Raw genomic sequence first — 26,921 nt, 5'->3', positions numbered from 1 at the left:
TAACATCTGGTGAATCATAGGGGACCTGCCTTCATTGTATTAGTGTTTCAACTTGTGATGGTTCAAAACTTTTCAAAATAAAAAGTATTAAAAATAGTTTACCTTATATTCCTTTAATAAAAAATTATCTCCTCAGAAATATAATGAAAGCTTATCCTAGCAGAAGTTTACCTTTTTTTCTTCTAAAGAAAGTATACAACACTGGAATATTTCATTTCATATTGCAAAAATCCCTTTCCCCAAATTCTTTAGCCTAATATTTCAGCAACTGGATACATTAAAACGTTCACAGTGAACCATTTTTTAAATGAATGTCATGCTGAAGCCCAGAATTGAAGTCTAAATTGCTACTTGGAAAAATGACACATTCTAAGTAGGTCAGAAGCAGCTAATTCTTATTATTATTCCCTTTCCTTTCTAAAATGGAAACTATTCTTCCCTAAGCAATTCACTTACCTAATATATCCTGCCAGTATAAAAATGGAAAGAAAATTAATGCTATATAGTGAAGCAGAGAAAGAATCAAACAAACATAAACACAAAAAAACACATTACTGGCCAGATGGCTTTACTGGCAAGTTCTTTAACACATTAAAATGTAGGGTAAAGGTCAAGATGACTGATTCCCAAATCTCACAAAGGTAGCAATAAAATAGAATATTACAAACTACTCTCATTTATAAACATAAGCTTCTACCAAAAGCCTGGCACATAATAATCCATAAATAAATGAACCTATTCAACCAATACTTTCTGCTTTGTCCTAAGCATGAATGATTACAGATGCAAAAATCAAAAATAAAAATGCTAGTGAATAGAGACTGCAAATAATTCATAGATAAGATTTTGTAAATATAAAGAATCTAAATATACAGTTAATGGAATTGGTCATAGAGTTTAGTAGGGTTGCTGAAAACAAAATGAGTACACTAAAACCTATTGCATTCTATATATCAACAATAACAGAAAATGAAATTTTTAATAACATACCATTTATAATACCATCACAAATATGAAGTACTGGGAATAAATAACATAGGAAAGATCTTTATGAAGAAAATCATAAGGAATATATTAAAGGGGACCTAAATAAATAGAGAGAAGACTATAGATTCACTGCAATTACAATCAAAATCACAACACAATTGCTTTTATGGAAATTGACAAGCTGATTCTAAATTCAGATGGCAGTGCCTAAGACCAAGAACACTGAAGACATAAGTGAAAAAGGAAAATAAGGTCTGGGGCCCTGCACTACCAGATGCCAATAGTTACCATAAAGGTATAATAATTAACTTAGTGATACCAGAGACAAAGACATAGACAAATCACCTAAATCTCCTTAACACAAGGCAATAAACAAGTAAGAGAATGGGATAATACAGAAATTTCATCTTTGTACAAAATGTATACTTAAGAAAAGCCAAGAAAGTCAATGAAAAAACCATTAGAACAGTAGGAGTGTACTCTCTTGGACCCTATAGGTCGCCATAGGAAGGTACTTATTGCAACTTGAAGTCTCAGGAAAGGCCTTCTAGAATAACTGAGAGCACAGTTGAAATAAGAATAAGAAGTAACAGCCAGGTGCAGAGAAGGAGGATGAGTTTTCTAAGCAGAGGGAACAAGAACAAAGGCTCAGAGGTAAGAGACAATGTGACCCAACAGAAACTGCAGGTAATGCAAATAACTAGGGCACAGAATTTAAGATGCATCATCAACGACTAGTAGTAAACAAGAGCTAGTACCTAAGAGTCTTAGGGCCATGTTAAGGTGTTTAGGCTTTATCCTGAAGGCACTGGGGACAGGGAGGGTCTTGAAAATTTTTATTTTATTTATATTTTTAATGGCCATTTATTGTATCACTTTCTCTTGGCAATATGAAATAATCCACAGAATTTGGATTACAAAAGTGTAATACAAAAGTGTATGGCTATAAAAGACTATTTGTTTCTTGGTACAGTACTACCTTTGATATTGTCAATGAAAGAGAGGCATTTAAATTAGCTTACTGAAAACTCTTTTGCTTGTTACTGTTCTAGGAGCTGGTCGGTGGGCACATAATCATGTTTGTTTTAGGAAGATAACTTTGTGGACCATATGAAGAGGCTAGAGGAGGAGAAATAATTCCAGCTGAACCAAGGAGAGCTAACGGGGGTCTCGGAAAACGCAATGGCAGTAAAATGTAGAGAAACCATTAATTTCATTCACTGTAATATACCATACTGTGTGGATGCAAGAGACCAGACAAGTTCCTACTCTCAAAGAGTTAATTTTTTTTTATTGTTTTTTAACTTTTATTTTAATTTCAGGGTACATATGCAGGTTTGTTGTAGATAAAATACGTATCTTGGGGGTTTGTTGTACAGATTATTTTGTCACCCAGGTAGTAAGTATGGTACCCGATAGGCAGATTTTTGATCCTCGCCCTCCTCTCTCCCATCCTCCACCTTCAAGTAGGCTCAGTGTCTATTGTTCCCTTCTTTGTGTCCATTTGTACTCAATGTTTAGCTCCTACTTATAAGAAAGAACATGCGGTGTTAGTTTTCTGTTCCCACATTAACTTGCTCCAGCGCCATCCCTGGCCTTCAGTGCCATCCAACGTTGCTGCAAAGGGCATGATCTCTATTTTTATGGCTGCAAAGTATTCCATGGTGTATATGTACCACATTTTCTTTTATCCAGTCTACCACTGATGGGAATTTACCACTGATTCTATGTCTTTGCTATTAATACTTTGAATAGTGCTGTGATAAGCCTATGTGTGCATGTATCTTTATGGTAGAACAATTTATTTTCCATTGGGTATGTATGCAATAATGGGACTGCTGGGTCAAATGGTAGCTCTGTTTTAAGTTCTTTGAGAAATCACCAAACTGCTTTCCACAGTAGGTGAACTAATTTACACTGCCACCAACAGGGTACAAGCATTCCCTTTTCTCTGCAACCTCAACAGCACGTTATTTTTTAAAAAATAGCCACTCAAAATTTATTAAATTTTTAAAAATAATAGCCATTCTAACTGGTATAAGATGGTATCTCATTGTGGTTTTGATTTACATTTTTCTAATGATTAGTGGTATTGAGCCTTTTTTCAGATTTTTTTGGTTGCATGTATGTCTTCTTTTTTTTTTTTTTTTGAGATGGAGTCTCGCTCTGTCGCCCAGGCTGGAGTGCAGTGGCCAGATCTCAGCTCACTGCAAGCTCCGCCTCCCGGGTTCCCGCCATTCTTCTGCCTCAGCCTCCCGAGTAGCTGGGACCACAGGCGCCGCCACCTCGCCCGGCTAATTTTTTTGTGTGTTTTTAGTAGAGACGGGGTTTCGCCGTGTTAGCCAGGATGGTCTCGATCTCCTGACCTTGTGATCCGCCCGTCTCGGCCTCCCAAAGTGCTGGGATTACAGGCTTGAGCCACCGCGCCCGGCCCGCATGTATGTCTTCTTTTGAAAAGTGTCTGTTCATGTACTTGGCCTACTTTTTAATGGGGTTGTTCATTTTTTGCTTGTTTCTTCTAGATTCTGGATATTAGAACTTTGTCATGTACAGAGTTTGCAAATATTTTCTCTCATTCTGTTTACTCTGTTGATAGTTTATTTTGCTGTGTAAAAGCTCTTTAGTTTAATTAGGTCTCATTTGTCAATTTTTGTTTTTGTTGTAATAGCTTTTGTGTCTTCGTCATGAAATCTTTGCTGGGGCCTATGTCCAGAATGGTATTTCCTAGATTTTCTTCAACAGTTTTTATAGTTTTAGGTTTCACATTTAAGTCTTTAATCCATCTTTAGTTAATTTTTGTATATGGTGTAAGGAAGGAGCCTAGTTTCAATCTTGAAGAATTTTAAACGGGCAGGTGATATGACCAAATAAGTTCTTTAGAAAGGACATTTTTAAAATTTATTATTTTATTTTCTGAGATGGGGTCTCACTCTGGAGTACAGAGGCATAATCATGGTTCACTGCAGCCTTGACCTCCTGGGCTCAAGGGATCCTCCCACCTTGCCTCTCAAGTAGCTGGGACTTCAGGTATACACCACCATGTCCAACTAATTTTTTTTTTTTTTTTTTTTTTTTAAAGATGGGCGTCTCACACTGTTGCCCAGGCTGGAGTGCAATGGCATGATCTTGGCTCATTGCAACCTCCGCTTCCCAGGTTCAAACAATTCTTCTGCCTCAGCCTCCCGAATAGCTAGGATTACAGGTGCCCACCACCATTCCCAGGTAATTTTTTTGTGTTTTCAGTAGAGACAGGGTTTCACTATTTTGGCCAGCCTGGTCTTGAACTCCAGACCTCATGATCTGCCCGCCTCAGCCTTCCAAAGTGCTGGAATTACAGGCATCAACCACCGTGCCCGGCCTAATTTTTTAATTTTTAATTTTGCAGAGACAGGATCTCACTATGTTGCCCAGGCTGATCTCAAACTCTGGAGCTCAAGTGATTCTCCCACCTTGGCTTTCTAAAGTGCTGGGATTATGGGCCTGAGCCACTACACCTGGCCCTTAGAAAGAACATATTTTAAAACAACGTCAGGTAGAGGGAGGAGAAGAGAAATGGAGAAGGGAAGATGGAGTCAGGTAGGTGAGCTACATTAAGCTGTGCTAGTGTTCTGGGTGGGAGGTGACGGTGGCCTGAACTGATGCAACACAATGTGAAAACACAGAAGCAGAAACTGAAGCATCTAACAGACCTTTCTGACTGACAGACATCAGGATGCAGAAGAGTTGCAGAAGCCCTAGAGAGTTCTCCTGCACTGAGGCTGAGCCATTCTCTAAGACAAGCAGGTTTTGGGTGAGACCAATGATGACATCAGGCTTGGACCTGCTGAATGAGGCATACAGATGAAAATGTCCACTGCTTTTCTAATTAGGAAAGATTATTAGAAACTTACCTGTTTTTGTCAAATGATGTTCTAGCCAAACGAGACTGCAAAATAGCTGTTATCTATTAAAACAGAACCAGAAAAAAAGTATGAATATAAGTATTTATAAGTAAAATATCAATGCAAGTTAATTGGCAATCAAAGACACACATTGTTAGGAATACTTACCATGGCGGTTTGGTCACCCAATTTGTCAAGGCAGGATGCTCTGTGAAGCTACAATATCATAAACAAACATGAATTTATTTTTTCTCTCAGATGATATGAAGTATTTCTTTAGAAGCAATGAGAAACAGCAATCATTCTGTTAACAGTCAAGATTATTTCTGATATACCTATGGCTGCTTCCTAATATATAGTTTTTAAACTCAACATTTTAAGTCAATCTGCTACATATTTAGAAAATAGATGATGATTTGGGTAAGGTATATAAATACAAAATTTATAAAAACAGTTTCTGCCTCAGTTTGCTTTGAATTTTCTACCCAGCAAGTGCTTACCTGAAGCAACGTCTCCACAACATCTTCCACTTTCCCGGGAACATCCAATTCAAAAACATATTCCATTTTGCCCTAACGAAAAGGGGAAGATACCAAAATACAGGAAGAGAAGCAGTGTGTCAAACTATGCTACTTTAAGAACATGTATACAGAACCTGCTATAATAAAATCTGTATAGTGTAACCTCCCCGCTGGAATGAGAGTTCTAGGAGAGCAAGTCTACATAATTTGCTGCTATATTTATTATTTCCTTCCTTCTTCTAACTTTGGGTTTAGTTTGCTCTTCTTGTTCTATACCCTTAAAGTATAGAGTTAGGACTTTTTGTTGTTGTTGTTGTTGAGACAGAGTCTTGTTCTGTTGCCCAGGCTGGAGTGCAGTGGCACGATCTCGGCTCACTGCAACCTCCATCTCCTGGGTTCAAGTGATTCTCCTGCCTCAGGCTCCCGAGTAGCTGGGGCTACAGGTGTGCACCACCATACCCGGCTAATTTTTGTATTTTTAGTACAGACGGGGTTTCACCATGTTGGCCAGGCTGATCTCGAACTCCCGACCTCAGGTGATCCACCTGCCTCGGCCTCCCAAAGTGCTGGGATTACAGGTGTGAGCCACCATGCCCCGCCTAGAGTTAGGATTATTATTTGAGATATTTCTTCTTTCTTAACATAGACATTTAATTATATAAACTTCCGTGTTTATACTGCTTTTGCTGCATCACCTAAGTTTTGGTATACCGTGTTTTCATTTATCTCAAGATTTTTTAATTTCTCTTTCGTTTTTTTTTTCTTTGACCCACTGGTTTTTTGAGAGAATGTTGTTCAATTTTCACGTATTTGTGAATTTCTCAGTTTTCCTTCTGCTGTTGATTTCTAGTTTCATTCCATTATGATTGGAAAAATATAAACACTATGATTTTAATCCTCTTAAATTTGTTAAGACTTGTTTTGTGACCTCACATGTGATCTGTCCTGGAGAATATTCCATGTGCTTGAGAGGAACGTGTATTCTGCTGCTGTTGGGTGGAAAGCTCTGCATGTCTGTTAGGTCCACTGGGTCTTACAGTGTTGTGCAAGTCCTCTGTTTTCTTACTGATGTTCTATCTGAATGTTCTACCCATTGTCGAAAGTGTGGTATTGAAATCTCCTACAATTATTGTGTTGCTATCTATTTCTTCCTTCAGTTCTATCAATGTTCGCTTCATATATTTAGATGTTCTGAGGTTGGGTACATACACATGGTGATGATTAATTTTATATGTCAGTTTGACTGGGCCATGGAGTGACCAAATGTTTGGTTAAACATTATTCCTGGGTATATCTGTGAGGATGTTTCTGGATGAGATTAGCATTTGAATTAGGAGACTGAGTAAAGCAGATTGCCCTCCCCAATGTGGGTGGGCCTCATCCAATTCACTAAGGGCCTAAATCTAATAAAAGGCAAAATGGGAAAAACACTCTTTCTTCCTGTCTTCAAGTTGGGATATTGGTTTTCTCCTGCCTTCAGACTTGGATTCAGACTCAGACTAAACCCTATACCATTGGCTCTCTCCTGGGTCTGGATTTCTTGGCCTCTATAATCACATGATTCAATACCTTATAATAAATCAATTTCTCTCTCTGTATATATGTATATGCATATGTATGTATGTACACACACATCCTATTGGTTCTGTTTCTCTGGAGAACCCTGACTAATGCATGCACACTTGTAATTATCTTTCTGATAAATTGACCCTTTTATCATTACATAATATCCTTCTTTGTCTCTTGTGAAAGTTTTTTATTCAAAGCCTATTTTGTCTGATATAAGTATGGCCAGTTCTGTTCTCTTTTGGTTACCAAGCATGGAATATTTTTTCCCATCCTTTCACTTTCAGCCTATGTGTGTCCTTAAACCAAAAACGAGTCTCTTGCAGATGGCGTAGGGTTTTAGATTTTACTTGTTTTAATCCATTCAGGCACTCCACATTTTTTGATTGGGGAGTTTGATACACAGAGGGTAATTATTGATAGTGAGGGACTCACTATTGCCATTTTAACTGTTTTCTGTCTGTCTTGTAGCTCATTTGTCCTCTTTTGTCCTCTGTCTCCCTTTGTGTTGACATTTTATTGTGACATATTTTGATTCCTTTCTCATTTTCTTTTTTAAAATTTATTTTGATAGATTTTGTGGTACAGGTGGGTTTTTGGTTACATAAATAGGTTCCCTGAGGTTTTGGTTTACCTGTCACCTAAGCAGTGTACACTGTACCCAATATGTAGTTTTTTATCCCTCCCCACCCCCCGATCCTTCCCCCTAAACCCCCAAAGTCCATTAGATAATTTTTTTATTTATTTTATTTTATTTTTTTGAGGCGGAGTCTCACTTTGTCACCCAGGCTGGATGGAGTGCAGTGACGCTATCTCGGCTCACTGCAAGCTCTGCCTCCCGGGTTCATGCCATTCTCCTGCCTCAGTCTCCCGAGGCAGGGACTACAGTAGCTGGGACTACAGGCGCTTGCCACGCCCAGCTAATTTTTTGTATTTTTAGTAGAGACGGGGTTTCACCGTGTTAACCAGGATGGTCTCGATCTCCTGACCTTGTGATCCGCCTGCCTCGGCCTCCCAAAGTGCTAGGATTACAGGCATGAGCCACCGCACCCGAGTCCATTATATAATTCTTATGTCTCTGCATCCTCATATCTTAGCTCCCACTTATAAGTGAGAACATACAATATCTGGTTTTCCATTCCTAAGTTATTTAACTTAGAATAATGGCCTTTAGCTCCATCCAAGTTGCTCAAAGGCCATTATTTCGTTTTATTTTATGGCTGAGTCGTATTCCATGGTGTATATATAGGACATTTTCTTTATCCACTTGTTGGTTGATGGGCATTTATGTTGGTTTCATATTTTTGCAATTGCAAATTGTGCTACTATAACTATGTGTGTGCATGTGTCTTGTTCACATAATGGCTTTTCTTTGGGTAAATACCTGACAGTGGGACTGCTGGATTGAAAGGTAGTTCTACTTTTAATTATTTAAGGAATCTCTATACTGTTTCTCTAGTAGTTTTATTAGTTTACATTCCTACCAGCAGTGTAAAAGTGTTCCCTTTTCACCAAACCCATGCCAACGTCTATTATTTTTTGACTTTTTAATTATGGCCATTCTCACTAAGGTGGTATTTCATTGTGGTTTTAATTTGCATGACCTTGATAATTAGTAATGGTGAGCATTTTTTCATATGTTTGCTAGTTGTTTGTATATCTTCTTTTGAGAATTGTCTATTCATGTTCTTTGCCTACTTTGACGGGATTATTTGTTTTTTGCTTGCTGATATGTTTGAGGTTCCCCGTAGATTCTGGGTGTTAGTCCTTTGCCGGATGTGTGGTTTGCGAAAATTTTCTCCCACTCTGTGGGTTGTTTGTTTACTCTGCTGGTTATTTCTTTTGCTGTGCAGAAGCTTTTTAGTTTAATTAGGTCCCATTTATTTATTTCTGTTTTTGTTGCATTTGCTTTTGGGTTCTTAGTCATGAATTCTTTGCCTACGCCCGAGAACTGGAACAAGACAAGGTTACCCACTTTCACCATTTCTATTCAACATAGTACTGGAAGTCCTAGCCAGAGCAACCAGACAAAAAACAGAAAGGGCATCCAAATTGGAAAAAAGGAGGTCAAACTGTCGCTGTCCACCGATGATGTGACCATTTACCTAGAAAACTCTAAAGTCTCATCCAAAAAGCTTGTAGATCTAATAAATGAATTCAGTAAATTCTCAGGATAGAAAATCAATGTACACAAATCAGTAGCACTGCTATACACCAATGGCCAAGCTGAGAATCAAATCAAGAATTCCCTTCCTTTCATAACAGTTGCAAAATAAAATAAAATAAAATACTTAGGGTTATACTTAACCAAGGAGATAAAAGAGCTCTACAAAAAAAACTATAAAGTACTATTGAATAAATCATAGATGACACAAACAAATGGAAACATATCCCATGTTCATGGATGGGTAGAATCAATATTGTGAAAATGACCATATTGCCTAAAGCAAGCTACAGATTCAATGCAATTCTTATCAAGATACCACCATCACTCTTCACAGAACTCTCATCAAAATACCTTTGTCTATCCTAAACAATCCTAAAATCCATATGGCACCAAAAAAGAGCCCAAATAGCGAAAGCAGTACTAAGCAAAAAGAATAAATCTGGAGGCATCACATTATTCAACTTGAAAATATACTACAAAGCTATAGTTACTAAAATAGCATGGGACTAGTATAAAAATAGGCACATAGACCAATGGAACAGAATAGACAACCCAGAAATAAAGCCAAATACTTATAGCCAACTGATCTTTGACAAAGCATACAAAAACATAAAGTGGGGAAAGGACACCCTATTCAATAAATGGTGCCGGGAAAACTGGCAAGCCACATGTAGAAGAATGAAACTGAATCCTTATCTCTTACTTTATACAAAAATCAACACAAGATGGATCAAAGACTTAAACCTAAAACTTGAAACCATAAAAATTCTAGACGATAATATTGGAAAAACTCTTCTTTTATATGTCTTCTATAGGTATTTTCTCTGTGGTTACCATGGGTCTTATATAAAACATCTTAGAGTTATAATAATCTCTCTTAATCTGTTAACAGCTTCAGTCACATACAAAAACTATTCCTTCAAATACCTGTCTCCCTTTATGTTAATGATATCTCAAATTACATTCATTTATATTGTGTATTCATTAACACAGATTTCTAGTTATGGGGTTTTTATACTTTTGTCTTTCAATTTGTATACCAGAATTAAAACTGATTTACACACCACCATTAAAGCCCTACAGTATTCTGTATTTGCCTTTATCAGCAAGATTTATAATTCCTACATTTTCATACTGGTGTTTAGTATCTTTTTGTTTCAAATTGAAGGACTCACTTTAGTATTTCCTATAAAGCAGATCTAATGGTGGTAAACTCTGAGCTTTTGTTTATCTGGGAAAGTCCTTATTGCTCCATTTTTTTCAAGGACAATTTTGTCAGACACAGTGTTCTTTGTTGGCAGGCGTTTTTGTTTGTTTGTTTGTTTTATTTTGCTTTGTTTTGTTTTTACCATTCTGAATTTATCATCCAATTTTCTGACCTGCAAGCTTTCTGGTGAAAAATCTGATCATTTTATGGGGGCTCTCTTCTGTGACCAGTTACTTTTCTCTTGCTGCTTTCAAAATTAACTCTTACTTCTGATAACATGATTATCATGTGTCTTGGTAAGGATATCTTTGAATTCCTCCTATGTGGAAGACTTCTTAAATCTGGATGTCCATCTCCTTCCCCAGTTTTAGCAAATTTGGGACCATTATCTCTAAATACACTTTCTGTTTCTTTCTCTCTTCTCTTTCTTGAACTCGCATATTATGTATTTGGTCCACTTGACGGTGTGTCATTAGTACTTTTAGGCTTTCTTAACTCTTTTTCATTCTTTTTTCTCTTAGCTCCCCTGGCTGGATAATTTCAAAAGACCTGTGCTCCAGTTTGCTGATTTTTTTCTTCTGCTTTATAGTCTGTGCTGAACTTCTCTAGTGAACTTTTTAGTTAAGTTACTGCATTCTTCTCCAAAATTTCTGTTCAGTTCTTCTTTATATTTTCTTTGTTAATATTCTCTTTGTTAAAATTCTCATTTTCTTCATGCATAATTTTCCTAAACTCATTAAGCATCTTTATGACAATAGTTTTGAATTCCTTGTCAGGTAATTAATATAGCTCCTTTTCTTTAGGGTTGGTTTCTGAAAATTTATTTTGTACCTTTGATTGAACTATTTTTCTCTGATTCTTTGTGCTCCCTCTAACTCTGTGCTAATATCCACACATTAAAAACAACAACAAAAAACAGTTACCTCTCCAGTCTCGAAGGACTGGCTTCATACAGGGAAAGAAACCTTCATTAATCAGCCTGGCTAGAGATGCTGGAGGCCTCTCAAACCTTTTCTATGGAAGTGTCTTCTCTGGACTTACGCATGTAGATTCCTAATTAGAGAAATTTATTGGTTTCATTTTTTTTCAGAAGCTTGGAATCCTTTGCTGTCTCTGGTGTCTAGATGTCTGCTATACACAAGTCCTTTGAAGCAGTAGCATGCTACCCAGTTCTCTTTTGCTATCAGTGGCTCCAGGCATCTAGAGTATGCAGCATTCCATCTGTACTCTGAGACAGAAGAGACAGAAGCCAATCCTTGTGCAGTTCCCCTGAAAAGTCAGAACTCTGGATGTATAGTCCAATTTTCTCTTTCCCTCTCCAGGGAGAAGCTAGAAGCTGGGAAATGTCTTCCCAGTCATGTGGTGCTGTGTGGGACGGATGATGGCCAGATAGTGACACAAATTTTTCTACCGGCTTTGATATGGTTAGTTTCATGCTCACCGGGGGTGCAGGATCCTCTTAACTGGTTTCTAGATTTCTCATAAAGGGAATTTGTCCATGTGTTGTTGAATCAGTGTCTTCACAAGAGGAAGGGGGGGCTAGAACTTCCTATTCTGCCATCTTGCTGCTGTCATTCCACCTTACCCCCTTTTTTTTTTTTAATCTGAGAATGCTTTGGTATTTTAATTCACATTGGAACAAAAGAGCTTTTCTTTACTCAGACAACCTCACTTTTATTTCCTTTCACATAATTTTTCAATGAACCATGTGCAGGTACGCAATTCAGCTGGCTCTCATGAGAGCCTTTAGAGGGACAGCACCCCAGGTGAGTGGTTCTCAACTTGGGGGTAGGGTTTCCTATTGCTCCAGAGGCTTTTGTCAATGTGTGGAGGTGCTGTAACAACAACAAGGGGAGCAGTGCATGAGAGGCATTTGTTAGGGGAAAGAGCTATAATATAAGCGACAGCCCCACACAATAAAGAACCATCCTGCCCAAAATGCCAAGAGCACCACTTGAAAATAATTAAATCTCAGTATTTATAATTTCTGACTAATCAGTGCAGGCAAGTATTTCTTGTCCATAAAACCCAGAGGTCACTGAGTATACAATTTGTGCCGCCTAAGAGATTGTAGACTGGCCTGAAACTGAAATTCAGTCAGCCTGCGGGACTATGTTTGCCCACAAAGGATGGCTTTTCCTAACTCACACAGATCTCATTATAAGGAGCATTAGCCCTGTCCTTAGGTCCTGTGTAAAAACTCTCTTTTAGTAGGAGTTATCCCTCTACTATGTATTAAGCTAAAGCATAAAGAATTGAAGTACAGAATAGTTAAATGAAATGTCTATGCTTACTTGAAAAGTCCCAGGGAACTAGACATTGTATCCAAGTCTACTCATAGTTTCTACCTAATTAAGAGTACTTACAAATTATTATTGAGTTCTCAAATAAGAGTATGTTATAACCAGTAAATATTTCTAGAATATTTTTAAAACTAAATTTTTTGGTAATGTACTGGTAAATTCTCAGTAACACCCAGTAAACCATCTTATAAATAATGCATATTCTGATTTTAATTTCTAATCAAATCATTTGAGTGGTTTTTTTTGATTTAGGTACTTTTTTAAATTCAAAAAGTTAACTGAATTCTCTTGAACTAAAATCTGTGGTTCCCTTGGGTAATTCTGTTATAACCTCCAGGTAAGAAGCTTTTAAATGCTCATTGTTATTATATTTGATTAAAGATGTTAACAGAGTCACAAAATTTTACTGCTCAAAATGACTATATAAATTGCCGGAAATACATGAAAAGCTTTACTTACCCTTTCTATTTTATATGGTGCAACAACATTATGTTCTTTAATGAAATATACCTGAGCAAGAAAAATCAATACTTGTAAAATAATAACCAAAATGTTTCATTGTAAAGAGTAACTACAAATTAGGACACTATAAATCAAATGTTTTAAATCATTGTTATATAATCTCTAGTTCCAAAAGTATTTGCTTTAGTATTAGTATTAGTATGGCTTTAAAGTACTGGTGTTAAAATAACAAATATCAAATTAAAAAGAGAATAATCCAGGCAATAAGAGAGCAACAATTACAAGATAAATAAATACAGAAGATGTTTTATGAATGCCATCACTTGCACCAAGTAACCAAGTAGACAGGGAAGGAGGCTAATCCAAGTGCTGATTTTTTAAGAAATGGGTAAAACAAAGTTACTGTGGTATGAAATATGTTCACTAACATAAAGAAACCTTAGAGGTAATCTGGGTACATGGTGTTTTCACATGCACTGGGCTACCAGTCCTCACATAGTATATTAATAACTATGTGGAATACGGACACCATCTACCAGAGCCATCAATCTCCTTGTACCTATACCTTCATCACTGCTTTTCCCTCTGCAACAATGGAAGCTGCCTGAGCTCTCAAAGTCCAGCCTCTCTACTAGGGCACAGAATATGAACACCTCCCCAAACCTGTCAGATATTCAAAAACTTTCCTAGGATTATATACGGCACTCTCCCTTTTACACACACACCCACCACACCCCCCACATACACACACATACTTCCGCTTAATCTCAAATCCTCCTTTTGCCATTTCTGTTCCTTTTTGTGGCAAAATTCGTTGCAAGAGCTGTCTGTACCTTCCCTTTGGGCCCACGACAGGTTTTCATCCCTACCATACTATTGAAACCACTTTTAGATGGTCACACAAAGTGCACAAGATCTCCACGTCACTATACAGTCAATTCTCAAGTCTTCCTTGACTCTCCTTCTCAGAGCATGTGACAGAGCTGATGGCTCTTCCTGAAGCAGTTTTCCACATGGCTTCCTGGACACCTGCTCCTGCTTCGCTCCAATCTCACTGGCTACTCCTTCTGTCTGCTTTTGGACCCTGCTTTCTTCCCTACGTCTTTAAGTTAGAGAGCTGCAGAGCCTGAGTTCTCACACCTCTCTGTCCACTCTCAGTCCCCAGGGAATCTTATCCAGCCACAGGGCTTTAAAAAGTCTCTAGAAACTTCCAGCTCCCCAGTATGTCTTGCTAGCCTCTGCCTCCTCTCTGAAACCCAGATGGATGCATCCAAATGCCTGCTGGATGTCTCCCCTCCAGAGTTCTCGTGGCCATCTCAAATCTCACATTCTACTTGAAGCCTGCTCCTTCCCAACTCTCTTTATCGCTATAAAGGGCACTACTGGCCATCTCATTGGAGTCATTCTTGACTGTTCCCTTTTATACCCTGTGACTAATCCGTCAGCACATCTGTTGGGTTTTCTTCAGAATATATCTAGACAATGACCACCTCTCACCATCCTGGTCCAATACACGCAGATTCCTGGAACACTCCAATAGGTCTCCTTGCTTCCACTCTTGCCCTGGTTTGTACAGCGTGTTCTCTACCCAGCCCCCAGGGGGATTTACATACAAATCAGACATGCCCCTTCTCTTCCAGCTCTCCAGTGGTGTTTCTCTCTGTGCTTTATTCTAAGTCCCTTCCTTGGCCTGCAAGGCCCTGCATGACATGGTCCCTGCCCCTATTCCAGCCTCCCTTTAGTGTTCTCCTCGACTCGCACAGCCCAGGACACTCACACTCCTACGCCTCCCACCTGTTAAGGACATGCCCACCTTCGGGCTTCTCCCCCGCCACTCTCTGTACCTGGAATGCCAGTGCTTGTGACAACTGCACGGCTCAATGCCTTAAGCCTTCTAAGTCTCTTGGTAAGTGGCCTCTTCTCAGTGAGGCATCCCTGACCACTCTTTTGAAAGCAGCACAAGAACACTACTTGTCATTTTCTATCCTTTTGTCTTACTTTCATTTTCTTCATAGCATTTGTCAATACCTGACATTAGAGGAGACGTTTATTGTCTGTCTTCCCCATTGAAAAGTAAACTCCATGGGGCAAGAGGTTTCAGATAACTTGTTCTTCCCTAGATCTCCAGAGCCTTGAATATAATACTTATTGAATCCATGAGTTGAATCTGTTATTCATATAGACACGCACACACCCTTCTTTAGCAGCAACAAAAAAATTGGAAGCAAAACTCTCTAAATATAAAGCACCACACCATATTTCTGAGATCTTGTGACCTAGTATATAAGCAAAAAACCCAAAAGTTGCCTGGTTGTATACTTGACACAGGAAGCTTTAAATAATACTTGAAAGAGTAGCTTGTGTCAGGCTGGTTTTGAGTTGGCTTCATACAAGACCTCTTCCATAAACTATTAAAAGTAGGTGGAGGAATTTGGGGGCTTTATTCCTAAGCCCGAAGTTATTAAATTTTTACTAAAATAACTAAAATGTATAGTTTTATAATGAAAACCCTATCTCCAAGTGAAACAGTACCTCTTCCTTTCAAGATATGGGCTTTGTAGAACAAGGTCATGAAGTAGAATGACATGATAGACATGAGAGGATGGGGGGGTTATTAATAATGATGTTTGGTCCCCAGAGCAGTAAATGGCTGTCACTGTCTTCACATATACCAGTTAAAACAATATGAAGTTGAGGAAGCCTGTGAAATGTTTTCTTCCTTAAAATTAATAGAATCATGGAAGGTAGATGTAGAAAATCAAATAATCTGCTACCTCTCAGTGTTCATAAAATAACTTTCAACACACATTAAAAGTGTTCTGTGAACAAAAGGCTTCAGTGATAGAAAAAGTGCTGGCTGCCTCCTTGGGACACTCTGCTCTGTTGCATGAGAGGATTTAAATCAAGTTCTGAAGTCAGAAAGTCCGTGCATCTTTGTTCTCACAGCTTTTCTTACCCCTTACTTGATCCCAGAACAATTCGTCTCTGAACACTTCAACTCCCCAAGGAACGAGAACTCTGCAGAGAGTCAAGGCAACATCTGCTAACCCTTTCGCTTTAAAGATGAAGAGGGTGAAGTCCAGAGCCAAAAGAAAGTAGTCTCTTCTTATTTACAATTTTGTAATCTACATACTAATTAATAATATGACAGAAGAAAAACATGTTTTAATTGACCTTTTATTGCCAATGCTGTCCTGCTATATTGAGGGCAGTGGTGGGTGCATAAATGTAAAGGGAATAAATCTGGAATGAACAAAAGGTTATGACCACAAGGGTCATAATGATACAAGACCACCAATCCCAAATCCTTGCCTTGGTTGTCCTAAGTCCCTGAGATCATTTAAGTGGCGTGGCACTGGTCTCTTGCCTTCTAAATAGCTAGGAAGCTACAGGAAGAGCTGCATCCCTTCATTTCAAGCCTCGTAAATCGTGTATCTTGAGAGCTCCAAGGACAAAACCGCAAGCCCACAGATACCACACACTTAATAAACATGAAGAAGCCCATTAGAGATCACATTTTTTAAAAGTATATTTCTCAGTGACTGAATTCTAAAAGCATTTGAATTCTATTCCATGGTCTTCATCTGATATCTCTACAAATAATTTCATTCATGCACATATATATGAATGTTCATTCAGATTAGGAAAAAATATTTATTATGTGCTTACCTGACTGAAAATGAGTGAAATACTCCCAGATTTTGCCCTAAAATGCAGATAAAAGTCATTAAATATATACAGCTTTTTGGTTGAAGTAAAATTAAACAGTGGTGAAAATGACATACTTTGTGAAGTGTCTATTGGCTCCATTTTCTCCATGCTTTCCTATTTTTATACAGTCTCTCAAAGGAATCTGGATAAAATTGAGAGAAATATTATAAAAATCAGGAAATGTAAGACATACACAAAAAAATAGGAATGTTTCTGTTTGTATTTAAAATGTGTTTACCTTGATGATGGGCTGGGATATTGCATCTGGTTCAAAAATCGCTGATTTTGAACATATTTTTAAGGAGCCTCTGATTTTCCTAGGGATCCAAGTACAACAGATTGTTTGATGAGCATAACAAAAATCACAAGACAATCATAGTACATTTTAATTAGAAAGCAGGTTACTAAAGCACCGCATAATAAAAGATCAACAATGCATATAAAGAGAAACTCTCTATTTTTAGATTAACTGGTAAAACAAAACACAGAATAGTGGTTCATACTGGCATTTACAATTCAAATGTTAGAGATTTTTTAAGTTAACGTCTTTGATTTATATGTGTATCTCCATATAGTTTACAGTATCTATTGGCTAGAAACTTAATGTATCTAAGAAACATCACATTGAGAAATAGTCTTACAGACTGAAAATGCCTACACTCACCCCACCCCAGAGTAACACTGCCTGTTCTTTCGTGCGCAGTAAATGTTTACTTTAGCTTTCTATTTTCAGTGATCAATATATAGGTACTGAATAGTTGAGAAGGCCCATCCTACTGAAGGTCATGATTTAGTTTGCAATTCTTTCTCAAAGGGTTTTTGAAATTTTATATCATTTCATATCATTTTTCCAAGTTGTTAACTGCATTTATTTTTCAAATACCCAAAATTACCCAATAGTAGCATAAAAACTTTTATGAAATGTCTAAACATACACAAATAGAATAGAAAACTCCCATGTACCAATGGCCTAGCACTGCAATTGTCAATATGTGGTCATTCTTGTCTTATGTATAACCCCCTGAGACCCTGCTGAATAACACAGAAAATTACTGACATCATATACTTTATCCATAAATATTTTAGCAAAAATCTCTGAAGACAGGCTCTCTTAAAAAGTGACCAATCATGAACACACTCTAAAAAATTAATAATTCCTTAATGTTATCATGTATACAGTCAGTGTTGAAATTTTTCTATTTCATAAATGTGTTTTCATAGCCAGTTGCCTCAAATCAAAATCCTAACGAAGTCCATTTTACATTTAGTTGACATGTCTTTTACATCTCTTAACCTAAAATAATTTTCCCACATTATGAATTTGGCTGAATGCATCACTGTGGTATTCTTCCGACCTATGCATTGCTTCCAAATTATTTATAAGATCTTCTGACAAGAATACTTTCAGAGGTAGTGCACAGGTACTGCCTTCACATCCAGAGGCACTGGGAGGATCAGGTGACATCAATCTCCATATATCCATTACAAAATTTCCCAGCAGCTTCTCTCACCTAAAGATTTTAGCAGCCATTGAAAATTACTATCTAGATCAAGGGCTGGTTAACTTTCTGTAAAGAGCCAGACAGTAAATATTTTTGCTTTGTGGGCCATATGGTCTCGGTCACAACCATTCAAGTTTGCTGTTATAGGGAAAGCAGCCACACACAGTATGTACACAAATGGGTGTGGCTGTGTTCCAGTAAAACTTTAAAAGAACAAGTGGCAGCTCAGATGTGGCCCAAGGGCTGTAGTTTGCCAAACCCTGCTGTGAATCCATTCTTTCATTAGGCATTGAAATTTTATCATTCATTCTATGTTATGAGCTAGAATTTGTCAACAAAGAACAACTTTACTTATCAGCAATTTGGCTACCCTGAAGTACAATTTGTACAAGGAAAATAACAAAAATGCTTTATTCTTTACCTTTATCAAGTGTCACAAAAATGAGTTGTTGTCTTCCTATCCTTTGAGGATAACTGATTAAGATTATACACACACACACACACACACATATTTATAAAATTACGTACTCATGAATTTTAACATTTATGAAACATTTCAATCCACTGCAGAGGTTATTATGTTTTGATGCTTACACTGTCCCATTTTTGGCCCAGTGTTAGCCTCTTTTACTTGCTCCTGCGTCCTTTTAATTCATTTACAGTAGTCTTTGATACCTTCCTAACTTGCCAGTATGACAGGATGTCCCAGGTTCATCTCACACATTTCCTGCCTCTGACGTAGAATCAGCCATTTCTCTAAAGAACCCCCATCCTTTCAGTGGGAAGTGGTATTAAGAGACCATATTCTTGGTGCCAATTGCTACTGAGTTATTTCTAGACCTTTTCAAATGATAGGGATAAGAAATACTGTCATTTAAAGAGAAAAGCAACACAAAGATGCCCACTCTTACCGCTACTATTCAACATAGTACTGGAAATCCTGGCCAGAGCAATTTGGCAAGTAAAAGAAAGAAAAGGCATCCAAATTGGAAAAATTAAACTGTGTCTGTTTGCAAATAATAGATTTTATATATTAAAAAAACCCTAAAGATTCTACCAAAAAAAACTATTCAAACCAACAAACAAATTCAGTAAAACTAAAGAACACAAAATCAATATACAAAAACCAGCATTGCATTTCTATATGCTAACAATGGTCTATCCAAAAAAAAATTACAGAAACAATTCAATTTATAAAAGCACCAAAAGAAAAATAAAACAGGAATAAATTTAACCAAGGAGGGAAAAAATCTGTACACTGAAAACTACAAAGCACTGATAAAAGAAACTGAAGTCAACACAAATAAATTGAAAGATACCTGGTGTTCACAGACTGGAAGAATTAACACTGCTAAAATGTCCATATTTTCCAAAGCAATCTACAAATTAAAAGCAAACCCTATTAAAATCCCAATGGCATTTTTAACAGAAAGAGAAAAAAATTAACATTGATATGGAACCACAAAATAAAATACCCAAAGCAATCTGTTTTGCTTCATTTTAAGAAATGGGATCTCACTATGTCACCCAGGCTAAAGTGCAGTAGCATGATTATAGTTCACTGCAGCCTCAAACTGGGCTCAATCAATCCTCCTGCTTCAGTTTTCCGAGTAGTTGTGACTCCAGGTGTGCACCACCATGCCCAGCTAATTTTTAGTTTTTTGAGAGATGGGGTCTTGCTAGGTTGCTCAGGCTGGTCTCCAACTCCTGGCCTCAAGTGATCCTCCCTCCTCAGCCTCCTGAGTAGCTGGGATTACAGGTGCGAGCCACCATGCCCAGTCCAAAGTAATCTTGAACAAGAACAAAACTGGTGGCATCAAACTACCTGGTTTCAAAACATGCTACAAAGCTACATTAATCAAAACAGCACGATACAGCCATACAGACCAATGGAACACAATAGAGAAAACAGAAATACATCCACATATATGCAGTCAACTAATCATCCACAAAGGTGCCAAAAACACACAATGAAGAAAGGGTAGTTTATTTAATAAATGGTGTTGAAAAAACTAGATATCCCCGTGGGAAAAAATAAAAGTGAATGCTTACCTCATCCCCTACATAAAAATCTACTTGAAATGAACTGAAGACTTAAATGTAAGTCCTGAAATTGTAAAACTGCTGAAAGAAAAAATAGGGAAAAGCTTCTCAACATTGGTCTGGGCAATATTTTGGACATGACTCCAAAAGCACAAGCAATATAAGCAAAAATACACAAATGGGATTACATAAAACAAAAAACTTCTGTACAGCAAGAAAAATAATTAACAAGGTCAAAAGACAACCTATGGAATGGGAGAAAATATTTGAAAATCATACTTCTGATAAGGGGCTAATATCCAAACTACATTAAAAACGCGAACAACTCGACAGTATAAGAAAACAAATAGCCTATTAAAAGACAGGCAGAGGATTTGAACAGACATTTCTCAAAAGAAGACATACAAATGGCTGGGTGCGGTGGCCCACGCCTGTAATCCCAGCACTTTGGGAGGCTGAGGCGGTGGATCACAAGATCAGGAGATCAAGACCATCCTGGCTAACACAGTGAAAATCTGTCTCTACTAAAAATACAAAAAAATCACCTGGAAGTGGTGGCACACACCTGGAAGCCCAGCTACTTGGGAGGCTGAGGCAGGAGAATTGCTTGAACCTGGGAGGCGGAGGTTGCAGTGAGCAGAGATCATGCCACTGCACTCCAGCCTGGGTGACAGAGTGAGACTCCTTTTCAATTAAAAAAGAAGAAGAAGAAGACATACAAATGGCCAACAAGCATATGAAAAGATCCTCAGCAGCCTTAATCATCAGAGAAAAGCAAATCAAAACCACATTGAGCTATTGCCTCACACCTGTTAGGATGGCTATTATCAAAAAACAAAAGATAACAGATGTTGGCAAGAGCGTGGAGAAAAGAGAACCCTTATATACTGCTGGTGGGAATGTGAATTGGTTTAGCCATTAAAGAAAACAGTACAGAAGTTCCTCAAAAAACTAAAAAAAGAACTACCATACTACCTAGCAATCCCACTTCTAGGTATACATCCAAAGCAAATGGAATCAGTATGTTGAAGATATATCTGTACTCTCATGTTCACTACAGTATTATTTACAGTAGCCAAGATTTGGGGTCAATCTAAGTGTCCACTGATAGACGAATGAATAAAGAAAATACTATATATATGAATATAAAACATATAAAAATAGACATATATACATACACACAATGGAATATTATTCAGCCTCAAAAAAGAAGGAAATCCTGTTACTTGTGGCCATGTGGATGGACTTGGAGGACATTATGCTAAGTAAAATAAGCCAGCCACAGAAGGACAAATACTACATGATTTCATGTAGAATCTAAAAGAGTTGAATTCAAAGAAGAGACTAGAATGGAACTTACGAAAATTCCTTAGGTGGGAAAGCTCAGAGCTTTGTTCAGGCAAGAATAAGTTTAACTTTATGAAATTAAAGGGGGTATGGGTGGAAGAAATGGGGAGATGCTGGGCAAAGTGCACAAATTGTCCATTATCCAGGATAAGTTCTGCAGATTTAATGTAGAGCTATTGACTACAGTCCATACAGGTATCGTACACTTGAAATTGGCTCAGAAAGTAGATCTTACATGTTCTTACTCCCACACACACAAAAGAAGGTACCTGTGAGGTGATGGATATGATAATTACCTTGATTGTGGTCATCATTTCACAATGTGTATATATATCAAAACATCACATTGTATACCCTAAATATATACAATTTTTATTCGTCAATTATATCTCAATAAAGCTGGAAAAAAGGGGAAAAGTGCATGAAAAAGGCTTTATTTCTTGAATATTATGTATATGTCTCTTTTATACTGGAAAATCTGAGTCTTGGCTATACTTATTCAATTGTTTTATCCAATTATATAAATACATGTACATGTGTGTATAAAATAGTTTCAAAATAATAATATTAACAGTATACTATTAACAACAATATTGTTACTGGGAAGTTTACAATTACTTTGCATTCTTTTTCAACTTCTTTGCAATTCTGTTTCATCTTACCAGAGATACACAGTCAAATTATTATATTGTAAAGTTGATTAAAATAATTTTCTGTGGCCGGGCGCGGTGGCTCAAGCCTGTAATCCCAGCACTTTGGGAGGCCGAGATGGGCGGATCACGAGGTCAGGAGATCGAGACCATCCTGGCTAACACGGTGAAACCCCGTCTCTACTAAGAAATACAAAAAATAGCCGGGCGAGGTGGCAGGCGCCTGTAGTCCCAGCTACTCAGGAGGCTGAGGCCGGAGAATGGCGTGAACCCGGGAGGCGGAGCTTGCAGTGAGCTGAGATCCGGCCACTGCACTCCAGCCTGGGCTACAATGCGAGACTCCTTCTCAAAAAAAAAAAATAATAATAATAATTTTCTGTGCTAACTCCAACTTTATAATTAAATTCATTTGTTTCATGTCTTTTATTTTTTAATATTAGTTGTAATAAATAGAAACAGAGTTTCGCTATGTTGACCAGGCTAGTCTCAAACTCCTGGCCTCAAGAGATTGTACTGCCTTGGCTTACCAAAGTGCTGGGATTACGAGTGTGAACCACCACGCCTGAACTGTTTCATTTTGTCTTTGATTTTTAGGGTTTACTGTTTTTTTTTTAATTTTTATTTATTGATTGATTTTTGAGACAGAGTCTTGCTCTGTCACCCAGGCTAGAGTACAGTGGTGTAATCTCGGCTCACTGCAACCTCTGCCTCCCAAATTCAAGCAATTCTCCTGCCTCAGTCTCCCAAGTAGTTGGGATTACAAGGGTACGCCACCACACCCGGCTCATTTTTGTATTTTTAGTAGAGATGAGGTTTCACCATATTGGCCAGGCTAATCTCTAACTCCTGACCTCAAGTAATCCGCCAGCTTTGGCCTCCCAAAGTACTGGGATTACAGGCATGAGCCATCACACCTGGCCTTACTGTTTCTTTTTAAATTTAATTCTATATTTAAAATCTACAAAAGATGGCCTCTCAGCCTTTTAGCTAGGATAAAGTGTAGTAAAAATCTATAAAATATTTCTATGGTTCCAAAACGAAAGTTATAAAATAAGGTACATTTGGAGAAGTCCTCGTTCCATCTCTATATTGTTCTCCTGATCCTTCCCCTCTTCTGTGTAGATAACCATCTCCACTACCTTTTAGTTTTTGCGTCCGATTTTTAAAAACATAATGATAAATCTGCCCCCTTCTTACAAAAGTAGCTTATGACACACAGTATTCTGCCCCTTGCTTTTTACACTTAACACATGTACAGATCACAGCATTACAAAGAACTTCATTCCTTGTTGAACCTGCATAGTACTCCATCATGTGGCCATTCCTTATCAGTTAGTTCAGTCAGTCTCCTGTAGGACTGTTCCTAGTCTTTTGCTAGTACAAGTAGTGCTATAATAAACAACCTTGTGCATATGTCCATTAATATATTTGCCAGTGTCTCTTTGAAATTGTATCCTAGAAGTAGCAATGCTAGATCAGTAGGTTCACGCACATGTCATCTTACCAGATATTACCAAATACATCTACATGGGGCTGTACCATTTTGCCCTAATAGTTACTTTAAAATAATAAAAACAGGTTTCAGTTTGCTACCTGTAGTTGTATTTTAATAATAAACAAGTACATTTAATTTTAAGCAAGGCATTATGATGATATACGATAGACGAATGTTGGAAGGAAAAAAGATATGGAATGAGGGAAAAGAATATGAGCAAAATTCCAGAGATAAGAAAGCAAGGTGCTGTGTTCAGGGATGAATAGTTGTCTAATTTGATTGAACGCCAAGGAAATAGATATGTCATAAGCTACTAAACAAAAAAACCAAGTAATTTTTACTTTAGCTTGTATTTAAACAAATACCACGTTTTTTATCCTTTAAGGATAAAACCTGAATAAAAATAAATGGATTTATCTGTCAAAGAATTTTCTAAGTTATGGCTTATAGTTGTTAAGTAACCTCCCAAAAGGAAATCATTAGCAGATACATTTTTGCTGGAACAATTTTCATCTTAGTTAATTAGAAGTTGCCATTTTAAGCAAACAAAAAGCTTCATTACATGCTTTTGTACATAGCTTTCAAAAGGTAATGTCAAAGAAACAATCTGTTTTTATAGTTATGAGTAATAGTTACTAAGATATTGAGAAATCAGATCTTGCTTCTAGTTCAAATCGCATTATTCATTTTGAAAGTGCTGATTTTATACCACTCTTGTGGTTTATAATCATTACTTTATAACATTGTCACCCAAATAATCAAGAGCAAAAGATACTGCATAACTATAAGAGGGATGCAAGAAAAGAAAAATGGGATGGATTGGAGTCCGATCAAGCTTAAGATATCCACAACCCCAGAATTAGAACAAATGCTTTTCAGCTTTGAAAAATGTTTCAAGTTACAATTACAACTTTTAAATACACTCTTCTCATTACTTCCCTAATAAGAGAAAAGATGAAAAAACTTAATGGGAGATAAAATAATAAACATAGCATAAACTCTCCAAAAGACTCCCCTGGGTTACAACCTACAATAAAAATCTAAATAAAATTTACTTTCATTTTTTTAAAGCCTAATTTTTTTCTTTAGTTAACACTTATATGATCACACATTTAACTTTAAAAGTATCAATATCAGACAGGTTTGTCTGTCCATGGAGATACCGAAGCTTCCTTACCTTTCATGGTGACTGCTCTTGTGCAAAATGTGATTGGCTCTATGCTGTTCAAAGTAGTACTCCTCCAAGTTAAGCAGCAGCAAGGAAAATCTGGATTCGGGGGGAAAAAAACATCTTTCAGTTTATTTTTTAGTAAGTGTAAGAAGGCAATATATTTAAAACGCCTGATCCCAAAAAGTTTTTCCATTCATGAATTTAACAAACACTTATGAAATATGTGTATCATGCCAGGCAGTCCTCTCTACCCAGTGGCAGGAAGTACATAGATGGGCCTGCCTTGTGTCCAAATAACTACTATGGCAAAAATAAAATCGCTCACCAGGTGGACGTACTACTCTTTAACAGAAACCCTGAACTTTGTGAAGTTAAACGCATCCTTACCTGAACAAAGCTCCGAGCTTTCCCACTTAGGAAATTTTGGTCATTTGTTTCCCCTGACTGAACAATGCTAGGCTTCCCCACCTCTTCCCTGTCATACCCCCCGCCGCCCCCAACATCTGTCTCATGGTTATCTAAGTTACTCCCACAAGACCACATGCCTCTAGGAGACAGTTCTTTTTTTTTTTTTTTTGAGATGGATTTTCACTCTTGTTGCCCAGCCCAGAGTGCAATGGCGCAATCTCGGCTCACCATAACCTCCGCCTCCCGGGTTCAAGTAATTCTCCTGCCTCAGCCTCCCAAGTAGCTGGGATTACAGGCGTGCGCCACCACACCTGGCTAATTTTGTATTTTTAGTAGAGACGGGGTTTCTCCATGTTGGTCAGGCTGGTCTCAAACTCCCAACCTCAGGTGATCCGCCCACCTCAGCCTCCTGAGGTGGTGCTGGGATTACAAGCATGAGCCACTGCACCCAGCCGATAGATCTTTAGATATTCCCCTGCGATAACCAGCCCATGCTGTCTATATAATGGGTGTTTAATAAGTAAAATGAGTAAACCAAACTGAATGGGATTGAAATATAGTTTTTTTAAAGTTGTAAGTGATTTAAACTTTTAAAAACAAGAGAAGATATTAAGAAAAATTATTAATTTTGTTGTATGGCTACAGCAACAAATACATGATAAATAAGTGAAAACAGGCATTTTTCTGTTTTGTTTTGTCATAAGGACCAGGAAACATCAACGGTATCTAGAGTTACAAGCAAAAGCTTTCATGAAAAGTGTGGGACTTGAGATGGACCTTAAGTTCCAGTGTGTTAGAGGAAGAAATTTACATTAAACATGGCAGATTACACATATATGTTTATTTCCCTGCCTCTTGAAACACCACTACAATGTGAATAAAACTATTTTTAAATGGTAAAATCCACAGGCTAAAGCAAATTGGAGAGATATTAAAGCAGAGAAGAGACATGAACAAATCTGTGAGAAATGGAAAGCAGATGGCGGGGAATAAGCAGTGCTCAGAAATCAGAACTTCAGATGCCTCCAGAGAAGGCACCACTCAGGAGAAAACCAGTTCAAGTCACTGGACTTCCAAAAAGTTCAGAAACTGCAGTATCAGGTGCTGGAGAGGATGTGCAGAAACAGGAAGGCTTTTACACTGTTGGTAGGAGTGTAAATTAGTTCAGCCATGGTGGAAGACAGTGTGGCGATTCCTCAAGGATCTAGAACTAGAAATACCATTTGACCCAGCAATCCCATTACTGGGTATATACCCAAAGGATTATAAATCATTCTACTATAAAGACACATGTACATGTATGTTTAATGCGGCACTGTTCACAATAGCAAAGACTTGGAACCAACCCAAATGCCCATCAATGATAGACTGGATAAAGAAAATGTGGCACATATAGACCGTGGAATACTATGCAGCCATAAAAAAGGATGAATTCATGTCCTTTGCAGGGACATGGATGAAGCTGGAAACCATCATTCTCAGCAAACTAACACAAGAACA

At 37.6% G+C, this 26,921-nt stretch overlaps 1 protein-coding gene across 2 annotated transcripts in view; it reads right to left on the bottom strand.

The window, feature by feature from the left end:
* The window catches only part of LOC105482245 (neutral sphingomyelinase activation associated factor), a 77,737-nt gene that overhangs the window by 36,454 nt on the left and 14,362 nt on the right, over positions 1–26,921 (bottom strand). For both annotated transcript variants that reach the window (XM_024792964.2, XM_011742266.3), the window contains exons 2-9: positions 25,020–25,109; positions 17,044–17,122; positions 16,880–16,947; positions 16,764–16,800; positions 13,092–13,142; positions 5,369–5,440; positions 5,037–5,084; positions 4,878–4,930 (exon numbers count right to left, since the gene is read on the bottom strand). In XM_024792964.2, the coding sequence (XP_024648732.2) occupies positions 4,878–4,930; positions 5,037–5,084; positions 5,369–5,440; positions 13,092–13,142; positions 16,764–16,800; positions 16,880–16,947; positions 17,044–17,122; positions 25,020–25,109 (498 nt within the window). The remainder of the gene's footprint in view (positions 1–4,877; positions 4,931–5,036; positions 5,085–5,368; positions 5,441–13,091; positions 13,143–16,763; positions 16,801–16,879; positions 16,948–17,043; positions 17,123–25,019; positions 25,110–26,921) is intronic.

This window comes from Macaca nemestrina, chromosome 8 (genome assembly GCF_043159975.1).
Source record: "Macaca nemestrina isolate mMacNem1 chromosome 8, mMacNem.hap1, whole genome shotgun sequence".
Classification (NCBI taxonomy): Eukaryota; Metazoa; Chordata; class Mammalia; order Primates; family Cercopithecidae; genus Macaca; species Macaca nemestrina.
Note: the sequence above shows the minus strand (reverse complement) of the source record. Positions and strands in the feature narration are given on the sequence as shown.